The 22,500-nt window shown below is 38.4% G+C and overlaps 2 protein-coding genes across 2 annotated transcripts; one reads left to right on the top strand and one right to left on the bottom strand.

Annotated features, from left to right (window-relative positions):
• Positions 1–2,643: 2,643 nt before the first annotated feature.
• On the bottom strand, positions 2,644–4,372 carry LOC140945318 (melatonin receptor type 1B-B-like). The gene has a single exon (XM_073394356.1). It carries the CDS (start codon positions 4,370–4,372, stop codon positions 3,263–3,265), a length of 1,110 nt encoding a protein of 369 aa, XP_073250457.1. The 3' UTR covers positions 2,644–3,262.
• Positions 4,373–8,025: 3,653 nt separating this feature from the next.
• On the top strand, positions 8,026–14,418 carry LOC140946094 (skeletal aspartic acid-rich protein 1-like). The gene is made up of 5 exons (XM_073395170.1): positions 8,026–8,172; positions 9,337–9,594; positions 11,748–11,902; positions 12,797–13,057; positions 13,830–14,418. The coding sequence occupies exons 1-5, from the start codon at positions 8,127–8,129 to the stop codon at positions 14,076–14,078; spliced, it is 969 nt and encodes a 322-aa protein (XP_073251271.1). The 5' UTR covers positions 8,026–8,126; the 3' UTR covers positions 14,079–14,418.
• The last annotated feature ends 8,082 nt before the right edge of the window (positions 14,419–22,500 follow it).

The raw sequence follows: 22,500 nt of genomic DNA, 5'->3' as shown, positions 1-22,500 counted from the left end.
GAGTCAAGGTCTTCACCAATAACTGGTTACCTTACAAAGCACGACAGCGAACATTTCAAGGGAGATATAGGACTGATGGCAAAGTACTTGATGCCAAAGAATATTCCATTGTTTTTAAAGGCAGTTCAACCGGTTAACAAAGATTTAAAAAGTGATCAACTTATAAGGAAGCTTTAACTCGAGAACGAGGGAAATGAAAACGTAATGTATGGCTCCAGTATAGACGATTTCAACACTTCAAAAAGCAGAGAAGGCTCTGTACTATGAGGCAATAGCTTTTACATGGAGTGTTCATGGCCTGTCGCGATCAGCGTATCCAGTGTTGACTGCCGTGTCAGAGAATCTGGAATTGATGATGAATCTTCAGGGGATCTCGGAAGCGGTCTTTATTTTGGAGGTGAACGTGATTTGATGACGAAAGCGAAGTTGACGTTTATCAGTAAAGGCTGAGACGACAGGTATTTTGGATTGCCTTGTGAATGTCAATTATTACAACGAAAACAACAAATGTGATGTAAGTACCTGAAATTTCATGGACGCATTATTCTCTTGCTTATAGATGGATAAACCAGTAGATCAATTTTGAATGTTTTTTTTTTTTTCAGTAAAACGGGTGCCTAGTGTTGTAGCCGATTTCGTACTGTCTCTTCAGATCAGACAGCGTTTCTTCATAAATCCGTGTTGAAGAACTTCCGATGAATTTCCTCCTCATACTAACAGTACACCGGAAGACATTCTCGGCTATCAACTCAAACTAAAATCTTCTAACGTTGCTACTCGCGATTATGGAGAAAATGAAGAGGTGCTTAACTAACAACGACTCAAAAGGAGTCATGGGGACTGTTCAATAAGGTAATACAAAAAACTCAGGGAGAAAAAAACAACCGCTCTTTTTTGGAAGTGCGTGCTATAACTATCAATATAATTATTGTACGTCAATGGCCGCATATCAGCTTTTTACTTGAAGACCGCAACTTGTTGACTTCCTTGACGATGACTTACGCGCGAAAAACATCAAACTGCATATTCGATGCAGATGTTATAACGACGCTTCTTCAGTCGTTTTGATAAAACTGACCGAAAGAACTTATCTCATCTTTTTTTTTCAATTTCTCAGCATTAGCACCATAAATCTAAGCCATGAAATAACACATAGTCTTATGTTTGACGTATTTTTTTGAACCGAATTTGGTTGTTATTTAATGCCACCTGCTTTTATTGTTTTCTGTTGTTTTATTGGGCGATAATTGAATTTATATTTCCAGATAAACATGCAAACACATGCATTTTGGTCGCCAAAATTCCTTAGAGGAGAACTACGAAGCTACAATCGCCGAAGCACAAAACTGGGCCATTGAACAACCTGACAACAAAAGGTGTAACCATGAGCAAAATTCCTTTTAAGTGAATATCCCCAATTGACAATGTCAACATTGAAAACGTCGCCTACGTGACATATCACGTCTTTAATTAACAACACTGCTAGCGGAGCTTTTCAGAACTTTTGGCGTACTCGAGAAAACCTATGCATGAATCGAGTAAGATCTTTGCTGAGCATGCCCTGCTTGTTGCAAGGATACATCTCTGGATCAAAACTTAACAGCCGCGATCTTGGTACAGCGGGCTCAGTTAAGAACTTTGCGGATTCATCAATACACAGATACTCAGTTTCGGCCACTCAAAGGCTCGACGCATTTCGAGTCTCCTACTCTTCTCCTCATTTAAGAACAAAAACGGAGGCTGTGCAAACAGCTTGAGTTTTTTCACTCTCAGAAGAATCGACAAAAAATTCAAATTTCTTTTTTTGTCAAATGAAGAATATATTACCATGTGAAAGAACTGTTGAAGAATGGACACACAGAAGGATCTCATCCACAGCCTTAAAAGTTAAAACAACACACAAAATAAATAGTACCGTTTGAATGTACTGCTCAAAAGGTTTCATTTAAATGGTAACACCACATAAATTCTTCCAAAGACTCAAAAGTTAGAATTACATACTGACCAAATTAATTGTACCATGGGAAAGTACTGCTGAAGACGTTTAATTCGAATGGTCACACCGCAGGATTGAAAAAGTCTGATGACGGTCTGGAAGTGCTGAAGAACTACCGTACCATTAGTAACCTTCCTTTCATTGGCAACGTTATTGAGTGAATTATAGCACAATGCAGCCAAAATAGTTCATCTGGCCATCCATGATTTGATGCAATTCAGTCACATCACACATCAATTTGGCCCTTGATTGACTTTTTGCTAGACGTATCGTCTGCCCTCGACAGATGCAAATGAAACCTGCTTTTTCCGAAGGGTTTTTTGCTGGAAAAACTATCTCCTTCGTGCATTATATTAAGGATTTGACTGATCGGCTGGACAGTTTTGATTAAAAGTGAAATCCTCATTACGACGGGAATGGTCTGGCCGGTCAGTTCTGACAAATGGAAAGCCCTCTCAGTTAATAGAAACATTTCATATTTTCGTCCGCATCATAACTCGTAAGCAATTCGAGTGGCAGGTGGACTTTAAAGTGTACCTAACGTAAAACGAATAACAGCCTTCACTGAAAGAGAAATTAATATATAGGACATAAAGCTTAACCACCTTTTCATACCACAAGACAACAATCGCAGAGAAAAGTAATTATACAGTTGACACTATTGAGTTGGTGGAAGAAAGCCTATGATATGACTATTCAGTGCATCTCTGGGGCCATACTTTTACAACGTAGTATTATCTGCGTCTAAAAATAAATTTTACTTGACATCCTGAATCAGTGTTTTGTATTTTCAGTTTCAATTTATCTTTTCCTTTTTTGTCACTCTCAGGAAGGAAATACATTGGCGCTTTGAAAAAAAAATCAAAGCCTTTCATTATTTGGCGTGGAATTAGATGTTGAATCAGTATTATTCTATTTTCATTTTTTAAATTTTTTCTTTTATTTTTTGGCGGTCTCCAGAGGGAAAGTACATTGTCCCTTTAATCTTCTAAGCCTTTTATCATTTCGCGTGGGATTAGATGTTGAGAAGACTTTCCATTAGTGATCAGGATTTACTGATATTTTTCACTTCCAGTGTGTTTGTTCAATCACCCCTTTTCTGTCATCGCTTTACCATACAACCGTGCATTAACACATTTTCAGAAATTTATCTTTGTAGAATAAGAGAGTAAATAACGTTACTATTGCTACTAAAAGCGAATTTACTTCTTTCTTGTAAGGTGTTGTTGATGTCAAGTGTCCTTTTGTGAGGTAAATCTCGAAAATTTAGTGATTCGTTAGCGCCTGCAGATGTTCATTTTCATTCAAAGTGGCAAGGTTTAAAGTTGCCATCGCAACCGAGGGAGACCGACTTTGCTCGTTGATGTCAGAGTTATCGGTGTTCCTTCTTTTCCATTTGAATGTTAACAATCTTTTATATTCTCGGCGATAAGATGAATTTGTAAAGCCATATACCAGCGGATTAACCGCACTGCTAAAACTACCAAAAAAGGTCCAGAGTAGTTGAACCTCACGGGGTATATTCCACCAATCAATGGCAAAAGCCTGGATGATCTCGATTACAAAAACAGGCAACCAGCTCAACACGAACATGACAACCACAGCAAAAAGAGTTCTTGTAATTCTCATTTCATGAGAATTTTTTTTTGACTTGCGTCTTGTGTTCTGAGCCAAATTTGGCGCGACGCGCGTGAAGTGGTCCCCAACCGCTTGGAAAATTTTGAAATAACAAATGACCATGACTGCGGTGGGAGTAACGGCGAATATTAGTAGCAATAATCCTCTTAAAATAGCTGGATAACTTCTGTGTTCCATCGCTGCGCCTTTCTTGAATATCACACAAGCGGCTTTGGCAGGGTTGAACGCAGCGTCCATAGCCCCTAGCGTCAAAGGAACGACTAAAATAAGGGCCGTAAAAATCCACACTGCAACTAACACCGCAACGGTTTTTTTCGTTGTAAACAAATGCTTATACTTGGCAGGTTTTACGATTCTGAAAAATCTGTTTAGGGAGGTTAAAACGATGGTTTGAAGCGACACAAAAGCTAGGAAGTAGATTGAAAAACACTGAATTGTACAGGCAGTGTCGCTATATGGCCATCTACCATAAATAAGAGCCCCACAAGTAAGTGGCATACAAACAATTCCCATAAGAATATCGGCCAAGGACAGAGCTAATATCAATACGTTTGTAATGCTTCGAAAGTTGAAGTTCTTGAACAATACACCGCAGAGAAGAAGATTTCCAAACAATGCCGCCATGGTAATCGTCATGAAGAAAGCAACTTCTACCACTAAAACAGCAGATGACCGTGTTTCCAGCATCTCTGCAAACCGGGCGAAGTGATCAACACTCGAGGAGTTGTTGTTAGTCATGTTTAAAGACTTGGATCATGTTCTTCAGATATCTAGCCAGTAAGGTATTAAAATGTTTACCATGCCGCAGATAAAGTATCGCTTTGAATTTGGCAGTTGCTCGGTAAGCCTGAATCTTTCCACTGCTGGCACATTCCTACTAAAAGGCCGTTATGAATAAATTATTTCGTGGTCAGTTTTCTGTTGTATTTATTTAATCTTTTTTTTTTCTCTCTCGTAGGAGATAATTGAAAAGCATATGCTGAAGAAATACACTTAAAACCGTTTTCCTTGAATTGTGAAAGCAAAACAATTTTCTTTTGGAAAAATGGACTTGAAGCTTTTTTTCTATGGAATAGACAGATTTTGTATTTTTTATTATATGTGTAATTGAAAGTGACAAAAAAAGTGGTTAAGAGATGCAAATTAGGTTGTTAGTTTTCTCTTTTGTTGCAACTGTCGTGATCAAACTCGGAATTCGAAAACACAAAGAAAATATTCCGCAAATATACATACAAATTCAAGGTCACCCGTCGGTGGTGCCATGAGGTTACATAAATACATTTCCCTCATTTATCAATTTTATTTTTAATTTGTGTATAAGAGTTTGTTTTCATTCTTATCTCATAATTGCCAAACTGGAGTCTCTACATATTGAAAACTATTTATTATTAACGTCAGGCACGATTCATTGGCTATCGAGAAATCGAGACAGTAATGATAGACATACTCACTTATACCAGCAAATCGACAAAAAGCTATTCCCTTGTTTATAATAAGTGAAAACTCATCACAGAAAATGCGCTATCACAAAGGAAGCATTCAAACAGTACAATATTAAACACCATTAGGATATGATGGTGACATGATGTGAAAGAAAATGAATCCAAATCTTAGTTTCCTCAACACAACAGTACAAGCATCAGCCTCAGTGAGAGATAAAGTCACAAGATCTTTTGAGAGAATACGTAATGAAGTATTGAGATCATCATGGGTCAAACATCTGCAGTCAGAAACATAATAATCTTCTTATCGTTACCAAAAAAGGCTGACGGATAGACTCCGCTTGCGCGAGAACAACAAAGTTGAGAGACAAAACATCTTATGCCATCTTATTTACATGAAAAATTGAAATACTTCAGTCTTAAGTTTCCTTTTATATGTCGGTAAAATAATTATCCCTATTTGCATCGATTGGATCTGCAGAACTGAGGCAAGCTTTTAACGAGACTCGAAATAATGAAGGTCAATCGCCATGAAGACAAAACACTAAATTTTGCCCGTCTGTTTTAGGAATAAAATGCATTCTAATCTTCTACATACATGAGTGTATTTTTAAACACAGTAGGATGAGAAAAAGATGAGGGTATTATTGGCGCCTGCCGTCACTTCTAATGACCGCTCTACATCCACACCATAGACAGAATCTTTGCAACCTCCTCAAATTCATTCTCACTATCTCTTACCAAAATACCCTTCACCCCACTACTAAACTTATATCAATCCACTCATTCAAATCTTTTTCCTTTCTCTTCATCAAGGTGACCATCAATGATGGTATGATAATTGAAATTGTCCTTTATAGTAAACCTACAGCCGAACATCAGTACCTTTTACGCGCATAATGTCACTCCTTACACACTAAACGAGCTTTTCCATTCATCCTTGCCCTGAGAATATGACGTATATGTTCCTCCAACGAGAACAGGAAGACACAACGTGTTCATACTATCACACATACTCACACAAGCGACTCACCCAACCCACACGTATCCCTCTAATTGCCGGATATCACCCAGCCATTCGCTTAATATCATCTATGTTTCACAAGCACATCTACATTCTCTCATCCTCCCAACACGGTGTTATATTGATTAAATATATACCTCTTGTTACCTTCCTACGTACCAACAAGCCCGAAATTCGCTAAGGGAACTTCCCGTTCGGAGCCAGAGCTCTCGATTAAAATCAGTTATGGTGTTATAGACTGTTTAAAGACAAAAAAAGTCCGCTATTTTTCTGCAAGATCGTCGTGAACGAGCGCTACAGACGGCCATCTTGACATGGTCTCGCTTGAACTATACTTAAAGGGCGGTAGACTGTTCACAGTCCCCTTTTTTCCCGTGAGATCGTCGAGACATAGCGCGTCTTACCGTTAATTGCGGCCATCTTGATTTTCAAATGTACCGAGGGGGCGGATTCTAAGTAGTTTTGACCGTACTCATCCAAGATGGCAGCCTGTAATGCATAGCGCTGGATCTCGACGATCTTACAGGAAAATAGCGGACTGTGAACAGTCTAAAAAAGCGGGGAACTGTTTGGGAACCCCGTGGCCCGCTCTCTCGGTGGTACATTTGAATCCAATTACAAAATGGCTGCCAGTGAAAGTGAGCACTCGATCTCGACGATCTTAAGGGAAAGAGAGGACTGTGAACAGTCTATCAGTATTATAATTGATTGTTACTAAATATTTCATAACTTTAACTAAATTAGGCAGTTGTAATAAAACAGTCATTTCTTTCGGTTCCGTAGGTTCCGCCGGTTCCACAAGTTCCGCGGTCTGCATTTCCTCAGATTAGTCTTACCCAAGAAAAGAAAAAACGACTCCCCCGTGATAAGTGATTGCAAAAGGCCGTTGCTGCCAAACCCGGCGATGGGAAGTAACAAATGAAATGAAATGTTTGGCTTTGCAGTCGGGACCTGGAAGGATCGAATGGAACGGAAACAGGCAAAAATTGAAGTGCCTTGATTCTTAAAATCCCATTAATTTCACGTAAAGTGCACCAAACACCCCTTGCATAAAAAATGAAAGTCTAAATTTTGCGATTTTTTAACGTGATGAATATGTTTAGTCAACTCAGCGTGGCGGTTAACATACTAAATTTATGACTGCACGAGTTTAATTGTAGGCATGACAACGAAAAAATATTTTACAAACAAATTGCTTAGAAAATGCGTCATTAGTTCCTCAGGCTTCCAGAAAGTTTTTCAAACCTTTAAGGAGATCTAATTTTAAGACCCATCCCTATCTATATTTATTATATTCCTTTATACTAAAGACGGACAAGAATGATTGAGTCGTTATTTACCGGTTACAGCTAAAAATATCAGCATTTTTTGCCACTTCTGCAAAATTAAATTGAAACTTTTAGCATACAATTAAAATCTAGCATGGGATCTTTTTTTAACGAGTTATGTCATTCCTTACGCGCTTGACTAAACTTTCAATTCAACCTTGAATTATTAGCATTTAATGATCCATCGTTAAAATCGTATTCCGTTGTCTATAACTGTATCATTATAAGTGTCATCTCTGCTCTGTACTAAAAGAAATATCAATTGCCAATCTGACTGGCTCAGAACATGCCTGATTTCAAAAAGTCTTATTGATTATATTTCTTGCACGAGTGTAATTAGAACGCATAATAGGCACCTCTGGCATAATCCATAATTTTGAAAATTTTTCTATATGTATATATAGAGAGAGTTTAAAAATGCTGAACGTTGACGTCAAAAATAATTGTTTTCTGTCTGCCACACTGTTCCTCATTTAATCTTTGCATGAAAGGACAGCAGCTGTTAAACTCTTCCCGTTGCCCTTGTTTATCTGGTAGTTTATGACGCGCTCCTATGGCAACTTTTCATTATCTAATGGATGCAAATATACCGTGATAATCCCCGAGGTGGAAACGATTAGAATTTCATAAAGAAAGTCGGGTGATTTTGTGCACGCACATTTTGCGGACCAGCCATCAAAGCTTTTACCTCTGCCATCATGGTCGTTCGAACTGTACTTCTAACGGTTCTTCTTTCTCTTGCTGGTAAGATTGTGTACTTAGAGATTCTTATAGATAAACCTGATAAAACACAACCATATAATATAATATAGGCACCGTTTCCGCATATGACCATACAAAGATAAGAGACTATGTTTTATGAGGTTGGCCATCCAAAAAGGAAAAATCGAATCAAATCGACCGACACGGAGGCAGGGTACGGGTTTTGAATATTTCACGATCAGTACCGAGATATCTTGTTACTGAGTTTGAAAACCCCAGCTCAGTCCAAGTGGAGTTTTTAACGAAGATAACGTTTATGTCTAACCAATATTGAAATTCGCTGCAGGGTTTGAAACTGAATTTATTTCATGTCTTAGCCGTTAGTAAAGTTTGAGCCGATAAATATTTGTTTTATTGCAACTTCGCCAAGCTCCAAACAACTTTTGAACATTTTCAACTGTGCTGAACGAATTATTAAATCGATTGCTGCACCTAAGTATTTTATTTAATCTGCATCAAAAAACTCAGTTGTAAACAACTTACGTTAGGAAGTAAATGCATGCGTAGTTTCACTTTTGATGGTGGACAACCGAAAAAAAAAGTGCAAAAATTGTCTCTGAGATGTTAGCCGGTTATACTCAGAAAACTCCATACAAACCCTTCTAATTTTTTTTGGGTCCACCCCAAAAAAATTTAGAAGGGTTTGTGTTGAGTTTTCTAGGCATAACTGGGCTACGATCTCAGAGACAATTTGCCCCGAAATGTTCATTTTTGGCAAGTAGGCCTCTTGGACATTGTTCTTTCAGAATATCTTGACAAATCCCATAATTTCAGAAATTTCATTTTTATGACGTCATCACTTTAGTACTCTATGCTCGGTAGGAACATCTTAGTTTTGTCAACAAGTTTGAGATCCGGATCCCGACATAAACCGTGAAAATGGTTAAGTGTGTCCATCAGAGCTCGATTCACTGGCTGCATAAAAATTTATTGATAGCAGGTTTGTAGTTAATTTAGCCGTGTGACTTTTGATGATGATAACTAAGACAAACTTGTGACACACGTACATCAACCTTTGGCCTGGCCAGTACCTCACGCATGCGCACAATATCGACACCTTAACTTTGTCTTAAATACCCACTACATGTATTTCAGTCTTTCATTTCTAAAATTATGAGTCACTTTTCATTTGTTCATGTTGCACAGCCTTCAATACTTCCGCCGATAGAGAGGTGGGCGAGGGTGGATTGAGAGTTAAAATTTTAGGGAGGTCAGGAAAGATAAGAATCACGCGAGAAGCCGGCGGAAGGAGGAGGGATCTCTCAAGAGATGACGGAGTATTTGTCGTGGAAGTAGATCATGTAAAACAAAAGAATGCACAGGGAGGCGATGTTGGTAAAAAAGTAGAAACTCTAGCCAACCAAGACTTCTCCATCGATGTTAACAAGAGCGCTAACTATCAAGGTAGGTTACGGTATAATCTGAGACGATTAAACAATGTACTTAACAATTATTCCTCGAGCCCGAATGGGCCTCATGGGCTATTGACTCAGAGGCCATGAGGGCGAGAGGAATAAGTGTTTTAGTAAAATCCAACTAGTTGGTCAAAAATATCGAGAATAAAAAGATTTTAGCTAGTTAAAGCTAGACTTTATTCCTTTTTTGCCGCCAAAAAGCCCGCGCTTTTCGCTACTAGTGGGCTATAACATATAGCCTAGTAGTAGCTCAACTAATCAGAACGCAGCCATTGATAATAGACCACTAGTTGGATTTTACCATAATAAATAATACGCGCGCGCTCTGGGAAAGTGAACGTACTCTTCGTAGTGGAATGAACATCGTATCCTAAGCGGTTGTAAAAGAACCTGAAAAAATTCAGGTTTGAAACTACGCGCTCTGCTGCAGAAAAAATCATCTTTCTCTTACTAACATTACGTACTGCACTATATACAATTGCCGGTTTTCAGTGTCACGCCATTAAAAAAATAGATCAAAATAGAAATCAAAACCGTTCAATAGATAACGTCCAGAATCTGGGAAATGAAAGGAGGTACATATATAAAGACCCTCGCCAAGATTCAGGTCAGAGGAATATTTCGTATACGAGATAACCGAAGAAATGTTTTAGCCAAACTTATAGAAACTTATGGAGACGCCATGCTGGTGCTCACCTGGATGAGCTCCAACATGACGGACGGAAACCGATAGAAACATCTGTTACCGAGTTTTGCTAAAAAAACATGAATTTATTCCTCGAGAAACTCATAAACATTAAAGTAATACTTTTTCTAATGGATGAACGGTTTATATAGCAAAATTTCCTGAAATAAGTCATTTTTTTTAACCTACATGACAGCTCTTTTGGCCGTCATGTAAATGCCGCGTCACGCAAAAGCTTAGAAATTCAAGCGTACTCAAGCACAAAACCAAGAACCCTTTTGAAGCGAAAATTTGTATGAAAATTAGTTTTCAGCTGCTCTAATGCATCGTGAAAGTAAAATCTTGGTAGGATCGATAGTTTTTTAGTTTGAATTTGAGTGACGTCATGTGAAAACCAACAATAAACAAGTAAATTTCGTGGCATTATTATCGTATTATTGTTACAATTATAAAGGAAAGAAAGGGAGATGTAAAGAATCAACCATACGAGGACACATAAAAAATCTGAGCCCCAGATGGGATTCGAACCTACGACCTTCCGTGTTCTAGATCTATGTCCTCGTATTGTTGATTCTTTACATCTCCCTTCTGTCCCTTTATTTCCTTTATAATACTAACATCAGTGGCATAGATTGTTACAATTATTATCATTATTATTATTATTAAATTATTAATTGGGTTCTAGATATCCGTTCAAATCACGTGAGGTCTCAGAAGACTTCACTTTCGCTGTAGCTGGTCTACATCTGCACTCATAAGTTTAGGCCCAGATTTTTGATAGTTTTTTTCTTAGTAATGCTTGATTTTCCTATTCCCACTCTTAAATTATTCACAATTGTAAACAGTTTTCTATCGTGGACATATATTTAGTTTTTAATTAGTATCTTAGAATTCTGAATTGTGAAAGGGTTTTGCCGGAAATTTGTATTTATATAATATTGATGTGGACGTTTTATTTTTATGAATATTTTACAGAAGTTTGTGTGTAGTTTTTATAAGATTTTTATAAGATTTTAATAAAGAATTTATCACTTATTAAATTATTATTATTACTGTTACAATTATCATTATTGTTATTTTTGTTTTCTGTTCAATTTATGTAAACAAATACATTGAATTTCATAAAAAGAAATTGTGCCCTATTGTGTTATTCTTGGCATTCTCATAATTTCAGCTCCCTCTTTTTTTTCTTTTTTTTTTTTGTCTTTTTTCTTTATTAGAACAATGCTTCAGCACTGCGTACTTTCAACTGATCATAATGACGAAACTAGGCGGTCTACAAGCTCATCCTGTTTTTCATTTCTACACGGATTTCAATGCTACACACTCCCTCTCTAATGAATTTCATTTTATCATTATCATTATTATTATTATTATTATTATTATTATTACTCTTTTCCTTCAACCTTTTATTTGTTTATTTATTTATTCATTTACTTATTATTGATTTAAACTAGGGGTTAGCGCCGCCCACATCAACTTGAAGTCTTACCTGGACGCTCCAAAAGCCCATCTCATTGTTGACATTTACATCTTCCGTGCAACTGGAAATGTCACTTTTGGCAATGAAACAACTGAAGTGCAAAACGGGACCATGAAATTCTTCGTGGAGGTGAATTTTTGCCTTCTTTTATTTGTGTCAATAAAGGTTATAGAAAGGAAGATGAACAGTTTCTCTCTGAAAGGGGGCCATTAATCTTGGGCAATTTACGCCAGCTGTGTGCCGCGGGTTTAATGAGCGCTTTCCCTAAGAGTATGTATGAAATTAAAAAATGACGTCCTCGTTAAAGGCACGCTGAAAAAGAGATGATTGCCAACATCGATATTTATGAAGCAATGGCAAAATTGGATTGTTTTGTACATATTGTTCTTAAACAAGCAGATTAATTCTTCACAGCATGTTATGTTCGATTCTTTTTGGGAACCCCAATGTCAAAGACTGAAATATCGTATTCCTGAGCGCAACATTGGATCTTCTTCGTTTTTTAATATCCTATGGCTATATTACAGTAACTTTCATTTTATTCTACTGAGAGAAAAAGTTCTTTTCTCTCTCTCTCTGCTCCTTTTTCTCAGTAGTGTAGGAGTGGGACTCTTTACCCCTTAAAATAAGAAATTGTACTTGATAGTACTCAATAAATTTAAAGTCAATTTTAAAAGCTTCCTTTCATTTAGTTGATATCTACTAGCAGGAGCCTTTAGGAAGCCCTCTAATAGCTGCAGTTTTCGCAGTCATTCACGCTTCGTTATTTAATTGTCGCATTGCAAACCACTGTCGAGATCAACATTTCCTAAACTAAACTGGAAATCAAACGGTTTAACATTGAACCTTAAAAAATGGCAAAGAAGATGCATATGATGCACCGGTCATGGCATAGTCTCCGCTATAGAGACGATACGACTATGGTTATGGCTTAGACTGGTCAATCAAATCTGATCTGCGAATGTAATCTTATCTATGACCATACGGAATGAGACGAAGCTATTTCATCTGTTAATTTTGTAGATTAAAAACTATACTTTCTGCGATGGACAAGCCATACCTTCCATCTGCAAAGCAAATGAAGTAGGAAAATACCTTGAGGTGGCAATTGTTGTGAAGGGCAAAAAAGAAGAAACGCCAGAAGAGGAGAATGAGGCCGATAGAAAGAAAAGGGAGGACCGCCTTCCAACTGCCAAAAGACCCAGAGGAATGCGATGTCCTTTAAAGGATAAATGCCCCAATACTTACAGGATTGGCAACGACACTATCGGATTGTCCAAAGAGGTAAGAAGAGTACATTTGTTTTACGTGCACAACATCAGTCGTCATCGAGCTTTGATAGCCGAGCCAATTTTGGAGTTTTGCTTGACAGTTGGGTCGATCTTGTTTCTAATTGTACTATGAGACTGTTCTGGGTAGGCTACTTTTACGCGCGACTCACTTTTATTTAAGAAAAGAGGGGAAAAAAGGAAAACCTTTTCAAACGAAAACTGGAAAAACCGTGAACAACTTGGTTTAGTGTAATCTGCTTCACAGCCGTTCTTTGCGTCGTCACGCAAGGCTCCTCCCCACAAACGGTTGCTAATCGAACCACATCCATTTCCGCATATCATCCATTCAGGTTTCAACGTCCATTTTCTAGGTGTTCGTACCACATTTACGGTACGGGGAGGGGCGTTGCGTGACGACACAAAGAGTGGCTAAGGAACAGACTAGTTTTAGTGCGGTGGTACATTTTTAAAGGTAAAGCTACCTCTAAATGTATGGGATCGTGGACTCCACGACAAGTCCATTGTTAGTGGCTACACACCGTTACCAGGTTCAAAATCTGCTGTAAATGTTAATTTAACTAAATTCACATTGTATAAGCAGTACAATTTAATAAGAATGGCTGTGGTGTAGCGTTACCTTAGAAACGTTCCTTTACTCAGAACATCCATGAAATATTGGGAGATTAGACCTATTTTTACCAAGAAAAATCAGTCAATTAATCAGTAATTAGAGCTTTTTTTTATTTCTTGTCTCCTCTGACGAGATTCATTTACTGATATTTTAGTGCAAAAATGACGGCGAGAATGTAAAGATGCCTATGGGATACCCCAGGTTCGTGACGCAAGGCAGCAAAAACAGGTTCATCTTCCGATGCAACAAGTTTAACAGAAACGTCATCTTTGACCCATACTTAGAAGTGAGTGAAGGGGATGACACTGATGACAGCAGTCCGATGACTCCTACTGAGAACGCGACTTCTATCCATGTGAATGTTTTGATGTTTATAACATTGCTTGCCACCTTTTTCATGTAAAATGGTGTGCGGTGTCTTTCTTAGCAGTTACTGGATGAGGCTGGGTATGATATGAAGTATTGTGCATTCAAAAGCCAAAATCAATAATGTTATTATTATTCAATCTCATATTTCATGTTTATTGCACTGCTTGTCTCTGTGTAAAGTACAATCATAATTATGTAAGAGTTTCATCAAGTATTTGGATGTTGAATGGAGCACTCCTTGTAGCGTTTGACGTTAAGTGATAGGTTCATTGTAAACATGGTAAAAGTAATACAGGTCTCGTGGACTTACGTAACGGACCCAAGTCCCTGGAGGCCCCAGAAACAACTTTTAGCTGGCCAGCACCGCACTCGTGAATGCTTTCTTTGTGTCTAGGTTTGTTCGTCTGGAATAAAATTAGCTGAAAAAAACTTCAACTGTCTCTTGTTCTATACAAAGGTTTATAGGCCGGTTAAACATGTAGGGGGTGTTGCATTGTCCCAACAGTGTCACGATGTTTACAACACTGCTACAACATTGTCACAGTCCTGCATTGTCGCGACATTTGAGAGACGATGTTCGACCGATGTTCAAACCGAATTCTCATCAACATCGTTACGGTAGTGAAATGTTGACAAGACAAGGTTTTCCTCATATACACAATTATTATCGCAACATTTTGTGCTACAAACAAGAAATGCCCAAAAAGAAAGCTTATGCTACTTTATACAATTGTTTATGTATAAGACAACAGCTATTTAAGAACCATTTTGTTAGCAAGTATTCTAAATTACAGTGAACGGGTTGTCGAAAGGAAACGAAACGGTGTCAGTTTTCCTCTCCTGCAGCCAGTGACTTGACAGAAGAGATTGGATGCCAGCAAGTAAGGGCACACTATGTAGCCGCTTCAGTTCATGTTTGATCTCATCTCGCCTACCCAGACCCAAAACTGCAACAAGTCGGATAGAAGACACCGGCACTTACTTCCCCTACTCTTTTCGAACAATGCTGCGGGTTCTTTTCAAAAATTATGGTTAAGGATGATGGAGACAAGGCCAACGGCTTAATGTTCTCGGCCAATGACACGATAGTCTGCACTTAGAGAGGATTTTTCACAGATACCTACACTGGGTGACAGACACTTTTCTCGCTTCGGCCTACGGCCGAAGATGTTTCGGCCTTCGGCCAACACTGAAAATTCCAGCGGCACGAGAGAAAAACCCCTGGTACCAGGGATAACAGATACCATGAACTAACCAGGCTTTTAGGACCTACAGTCTCTCCCTTAGCAGGTCACCAGCACTTTTTCAACTAGTGAGCTATAAATCGGGTAGCCTTAAATAACATCAAATAGTGACAATCAAAAAGTCTATAAAAATAATTGTCTGGTTAAACTTTGCAGATAAAAGCTTCAGTTGCACAGTGCGTTAGCTGTCAAGTGAAGGGTTGTAGATACATGAAATTTGGCGCAACCACGTAACGGCGAAATGCATTCTACCAAAAGATGACCACAAGCCGCATCGAAGACACAATTGTGTTTCAATAGTCGACCTCCTGTCTTTAACTGAATTCCTGCAAAGCAACACAAGTTTTTAAATCAGGAAAAGAGAGGCTCTTATTGACCAGGGAGCCCCGCTAGCTAACCTTACTATAATTAAATTAAGTCGGAAGTTGGAAGTCCGAGGACTTCAAGCCGAAAGTGACGAGTGGAAAGTATGCATTGCAAGGTTCATCCAGAGCTCTTTTTGACTATATTTCCTTCCAAACAGACTACGTTATGGTTTGATGAAAAACTGCAGGGCTCAGTTGTTCGAAGGCCGATAAGCGTTAACTTAACCCGGGGTTAAATTTTAACCCGGGATCCTCCGCTCTATTGTTTAAAAGCATTTTCTTGGATAAATTTCTCTTAACTTTTTAGAGGATCCAATCATCAAGTTGAAGACAAAAAAAAACTGAATTTGGTTTTTAAGCTTTCATGTCTGAATTCAAACTTGAAAAGTTCTGAACAGGAACGTTAGCTGTTAGTTTGGAAAGAGTGTCGTACGATAGAGCACGCTTTGTTTGCCTTTTGAAGACTTGAAGAACAATTTTCTTTTGTTTCTGGTATGGTAATGTATGCTAACGAAGTTGAAACAAAGGAAAAATGTAAAATTACCTAAGATAAAAAATGAGCTACAACACATACGATGATGTTTTTTTTTTTTTTTTAATCAGTCCTTTGGAAGAAAAGCCAACCTTACCTTCTGAATCAGGCTCACTTGGTGAATTTTAATACCGACCGCGTTTTCTTTTTCGCGTGGACGATTACAATCAACGGAGGGCATCTTGATTTAACAGATCTTTTCTCTTCCTGTTTGTCATTTCTGGAATTACAAAAATTGACTCCGAGTAAGTTTCAATATCGATCGACTGGCATAGAAAATTAACCGGGGAATCATGATTTATTTGCTTAGCACATTGCTATAATACGAATTGCGACTGATTAGAATTAATAGTAGTTTACAATTCAAAAGCCCCTTACCTTTCAAATTGTTCATCTCTTCAAGAAAACCCATTATTCCTGATTTACATTTAACAGTAAGGCAGACAGCGAGATAAACCGGTTTGTGAAAGAATATTCCTTTAGCCAAAACATTTGTTCGCAGCCTAGAGTACTTTCTTGTCTTCCTCCACCAAATCAACATTTCTCACATAATATTTGAACGTGGCGTCAAAAGAAGTCTCTTGATAATTAGAAACCTGTTTCCTGATTGGCTATTAAAATGCACGTGCTAATATATAGCGAGAAACAAGGGTTCGACACTGGAGCTTTCAAGAATAATCTAAGTGTACTTGGAACCTACTTTGAATGTGAAGGGGTAAAGTACCTACTTAAGATTTAGTTGGTGATAATGGAAACGTTCACTTCGTAGTTTACGGAAGCCGAAGGTCGCCCCCAGGTACGGTCTACACCACACTTGATAACACACTTGGCCAATAGGAAATGGAAGCCATCTGAAAGGGATGCGCACGATGTGAAAGTGCAGTGGTTCAAAATTCTAATGAACGGACAAATAATCATCCATGTCTCTGTGCAAACGTCGAACTTTTCATGAAACGAACCAAACTCTAATTTGTAATTTGTGTCGACCTAAATGAAGTTCAGAGGTGGATGCAGACTTTCAGATAAGAGGGGGGGGGGGGGGGGGTGGGGGTTGCAGGGGGTGGTCATCCAGACCCTGAGATAAGAGGGGAGGGGCCCGGTCTCAAAAAAAATTTTTTTTCGGCCCTTTGGGCCTCAGTTTGGTGTTAAAATAGGGGGGCGGCGGGCCTTCCGGGCTCCTCCTTTGGATCCGCCACTGAAGTTAAGATCGTCTACTGGGTCAGACGTCGAACTTAGGACGTGTCGAACCAATCAACTGAATCACACCAAAACGCAATTTTACCAAATCTTCTCACGAACATGCTAACGAGGCTGAAAATACATTATCATACAAATTGTTCATATTTTTAGTTTAGTCCGTCGTATGTTTGTGCCGGAGACGATCTTCAGACGTGTCCTGAATCAGACGGATTGAACGTGTTGGACGATTTAAACTCATTCAGACGAACTTAACTGAGCCAGACGTCGAACCTTTCATGAGACGAACCAAACGTAGTGAGTTAGTTCATGAAACGGTTCTGAATAAGTTTGGATCATCGATCATGTTCTCTCCGTCTGCTTCAGACGGATAAAACGACTGAAGATCGGCTCCGGGACAAACGTCTATCTTCACATGCGACGAACTAAACCAATGAATTAAAAATGTGTTTGATAATGTTATTTAACCTCGTTCGGGGGAAAATTTTTTAGAATTACTTTTTTGTCTGATTCAGTTGATTGGTCCGACTCCGCTTATGACTCCGTCGCTTACGATCTAGTGAAAAACATATTCACGGAGTCGGAAGCAGAAGCTTAAAGATAAACCAATCACAATACACGTTCCCACGCTTTGTGATTTGTTAAGTTCTTCCGTTTCTGATTGCGACTCCGACAACCTAGTAGTAAGCGCTGTTTTCACTAGCTCGTAATATATGCTCTACACTTCTGATTCCGACTCCGACTCCGTCGCTAGTGACAACCAGCCTCAAGTGCCTACTTGAGGGTTTGTTTTTATTCGAATAAATACGGTATTGTATCTGCAGCCTCGCATATTTGCGATCAGCTACCACCAATAAACTACTGAGCAGATAGAGGGGGTTAGGGTGCGTATTTAAGGGTGAAGGCTGATAGGTGAATATTCCCGAGAGCCGCCAACGGATAAGAGTCCTGGGTTATCATACAGTGTGGTACGAAGTACACCACAGCGTTCTACATATACTAGCACAAATATTACAGAAAAATTTCGCGAGTACCATTGACCAAGTTAAAGAAGGACGAATTAGCAATGAGCTGGAAGCCACAGAAGGATGGTTGAAGAACACCGATTACGTATATAGGCGTAAGGAGTGTTTTTGGTATAAATGCGCGCAAGTTACTCAAGTTACTTTTTTTCTCAGGCTCTATGTTCTCAGTTTCCAACGGTTATAGATTCCAATAGCGACACAGACAAGCAAGTTTCGCCTCATTCTGCAAAACTGAACTGAAAGTTTCGGTATTAAATTACAATTATGGCATGATTTCGTTGTTAAACAGTTACGTCAATGTTCTTTATGGGCTTAATAATTTTTTTTCAACCTTTGATCATGACTTTAAAACATTTACTAAGCCATTGTCAATGTTTATTTTCTTGTTAGTTAGATGTTATTGAAAATCGTTATCCGTTGTCTACTGTTTTCTCCTTGCTCCATTGTTAAAATTTATCAATACCAAGCTGATTGGTTCAGCAGGCAGAACATGTTAGAGTTATTGAGTAAACTTTGCACGAATGTGATTAGCACAGTTTAAAAACAAAAGGTAAAAAGGAAACTAGCATCCTTGGGGCATAATTCGTAGTTTTGAAAAAATCTTCATTAAGCATGTCGAAAGTTGATTTCAAAACTTAATGATTACAGTCTTTTGGGCATGGTTACTCGGCCACAGTTCCGCGTATTCCACTTCATGAGCGGGCAGCTGCGCGTAATTACTTTTTTCTACTTGTTTCTTTGTAGTTTTTGACGCACTCCTATGGCAACGTTTCATCGTAAATGCAAATACACTTTGGATAATCCCAAGGGTGAAAACGATTAGAATTTCATAAAGAAAGTCGGCTTATTTTTATGCACGCACATTTTTTGGACTGACCAGAGATCAGTTCAGTTATTCTACCTCAGACTGGCATCCACCATGGTACTTCGAGCTGTTCTTCCGTTAGCTCTTCTCGCTCTTGTTGGTAAGATTGTATACTCAATTATAGATAAAACCAAAGGGTATCTTGCAAAATGTGTCTTGCAGTTTAATGTTATATACTAGATGCCGCTTCATTTGTTCTTACCGTTTTACAAAGAGATCTCTTTTCCATGAGGTCAGTAAGCTTCCAAAAAAAATTAAAACGACCGACACGGAGATACAGGTTTTGAACATTTCTGAAACGAGATATTTTGCTTAATTGAGCTTAAAAACCTCAGTTCGAATTGAAAACTGAAAAAGCAAACAAAATATCCATGACTACTGGGGGAAAAATTGAAATGTACTACAGAGTTTGAAAATTAATTTATTTGATGTCTAAGTCGTTAGCAAAGTTTGGGCCGATTGAAATACAAGTGTTTTACCGGAAACTTCTCCAAGCGACTCCGAACTGTGTTGAACGAAAGGTTAAATCACTTGATGCACATAAGAATTTCAAACTTGCTTGTATCAAAAAAAATATTGCGAACAACATAGGGAGCAAAGTTATCACATCGTGTAGCGGAGTGTAAATATTTAACCTTTACTTTTGATGGTGGACAACCAAATTTAATACTAAGAGATAAATGATAGCACCCTGCAAAATCTCTGCCAGTGAGATTTCATTTCAGTATGAGCATCATAGAGTTTTGTCCATAGATTTTCTAAGGTAGATTGACAATCATTCCGCCATGTCTTCGACTGACTGTCCTCGAAAATGACTACAATTAATACTTCAGAAATCACTTTTTTTTTCCGGACAAATTTCCGTAAAAAAAAGTTATTGGCCTGACCGACATTATTATGTATGTGGCATTTTGGAGTCTTTAAAATTCTAACGACAAGCGGATTTAGAGTAATCTTTTTGCATAATAGAATGAACCAGGTGTACCGTATTTTTGCAATGAAAACCGTTTGACAATGTTCGAATAAAAGTCTTTTAAATAAAGCCTTGCTCTTATGTGCCGCCAAACAACCTACAATTTAGCCCGCGGTTAAAGTTACTCGGTGTTCAGCCTGAGAACAGAAGTAGCAGCAACACAGGTTACCCCAATCGTTTTTTAGTCTGAAAAGGTAACTCGAGTTCAACTTTCCAGGCATGGCGGTGGTAAAGACATTTTGCTTACTAATTATGTTCGAATAAAATCCCAGACAAGACCGCCTGTTATGCCGAAAGAAGATCGGAGGCATATGCAAACCAAGGTTAAGTATATTTCTTAATGAGTAAGTCTATAGTCTATTAAGTATTTCTTTGCGTGTAACGAAAGGTTTGGGAAAAGGCTGAATTGTCGAAAGCGAAATATATGATATTGCTCCCAGGTAACACTTATTTAAGCTTTGTAAGCTAAAATTTTTGCTTTAAAATAAAGTAGAAGGTTTGCGCATTCAAGCATTCAGTATAACAATATTCTTATAATCAGTTCCCAACACACTAATTGAATGACTCTTGTCTTAAAAGACAAAGCCTGCAAGTGTCATGTTAAACATCTGGGTGTTTAATCCACAGTAATCTCTCTTTAAGAAAAGACGACGGGACCGTTTCTGGAGAGTCTTGCTGATTAACATAAATTGCAGGCGCACCTAACGAGGCCGCGAATTTTGTGAAAGCTTTAAAACATCGTCTCTTATTCGATTTTGGCGTTTCAACGCTTCATAAAGTCATTTTTTTCCTTAACAGGCACAATTTGATCCTTATCTTAGACGATAAAGAATGTTGATAATTTCATTATTTTCATAAAACGTCCCTTCGTTGGTCCTTGTTGGATATGAGATTGATTATACTAAAATCCTCTGCTTTTCGCGCGCTCGTTGAACCAAGCTCACAACATAATTGTTAAATATCCCTAGATAGTGAACTAGACAGATTGCATGAGACATTTTGAGTAGCTTGCGTTGCAGGGACGGTTAGTAACGGTCTGCAATGCAAAGCAACGCCAATATCCTTGTCCTGGTTCCCAAAGGGCTCGACCAATAATTGGAAATGCGTTTCGAATTTTCCTTCAACCTGATTCCTGGCAGGTCTACAATGACTTCTTAAACTCAAATCCTGGTACACACAGGTGGGGGCGCAGAACAGTGATTTCAACGCTGGTTCGAAGCCGGACTAAACGATAATTTTTGGCGTTTGTTGCGCAGGCTAATTTTTGCTTGTTCACGTTGCATAGCCATCAGTACTTCCGCTGACAGAGAAGTGGGTGAAGGTGGAGTGCGAGTTAAACTTCTAGGACGTTCAGGAGGGTTACGAATCGTGCGAGAGTCCAGAAAGAGGAGGGATATCTCAAGAAATGACGGTGTTCTTGTGGTAGAAATAGATTATATAAAACAGAAGAATGAACAGGGAAGAGATGTTGGTAAACCGGTATCAACCCTAGCCAACCAAGACTTCTCCATTGCTGTAAACAAGAGCGCTAACTATCAAGGTGAGTTATTGTATAATCTGATTCTATAAACAATGTACTGAATACTAGATGTTCTGTGGGTGATCGTTGCCTTTGATGATAATAATTACAATACAGCAATTCCGAGAAAGGTTGTGAGAAAAAATGTACATACAACAATCCCGAAAAATAATATGGAATATGAAGATGTAGCTGTGGAACCTACTTTTTTTCGCTTACCTTTAGCCCTCACAAAGATACGTCCATTGCCTATCAAGCCATTCTCTCAAATTTCTTTGAAGAAAAATGTACTCAAAACCACCCACAATAACTTTAGGGATTGTCGCGTTCACTTTTTCCGATAACCTTTCTACACACGGCTGACTCAACGGCAGAAATTTCAACTCTCTTTCATTAACATGACATGCAGTAAATATTTCGATGGCATTTATTATTTTTGTATCACCATCATTATCATTAATTTTTGTCATTAATATAGGTAAAAGGTAAGAGGTAAAGACCCAAACGGCCGGCGCTTTTCCCGGTTTCCTTAGCATGGAGTATTGAAACTCCCTCCCTGGATGGGATGCTAGTCCATCGCAGGGTTACCCCCCCAGCAGTTTGTCATAGGTACCCAGTTACAGAGCGTCTTCACTCACGTGGCATCATTCCTCGCAAGTTTCGTACTGGTACCATTCATTCCTGCCTCTTAATGTTCCTCCTCACCTTTTATTTACTTATTTATTTATTTATTCAT

The sequence above is a fragment of the Porites lutea genome, chromosome 8 (assembly GCF_958299795.1).
Source record: "Porites lutea chromosome 8, jaPorLute2.1, whole genome shotgun sequence".
Lineage (NCBI taxonomy): Eukaryota > Metazoa > Cnidaria > Anthozoa > Scleractinia > Poritidae > Porites > Porites lutea.
The sequence above is the reverse complement of the archived record's forward strand: the minus strand, read 5'-3'. Positions and strand labels throughout refer to the sequence as shown.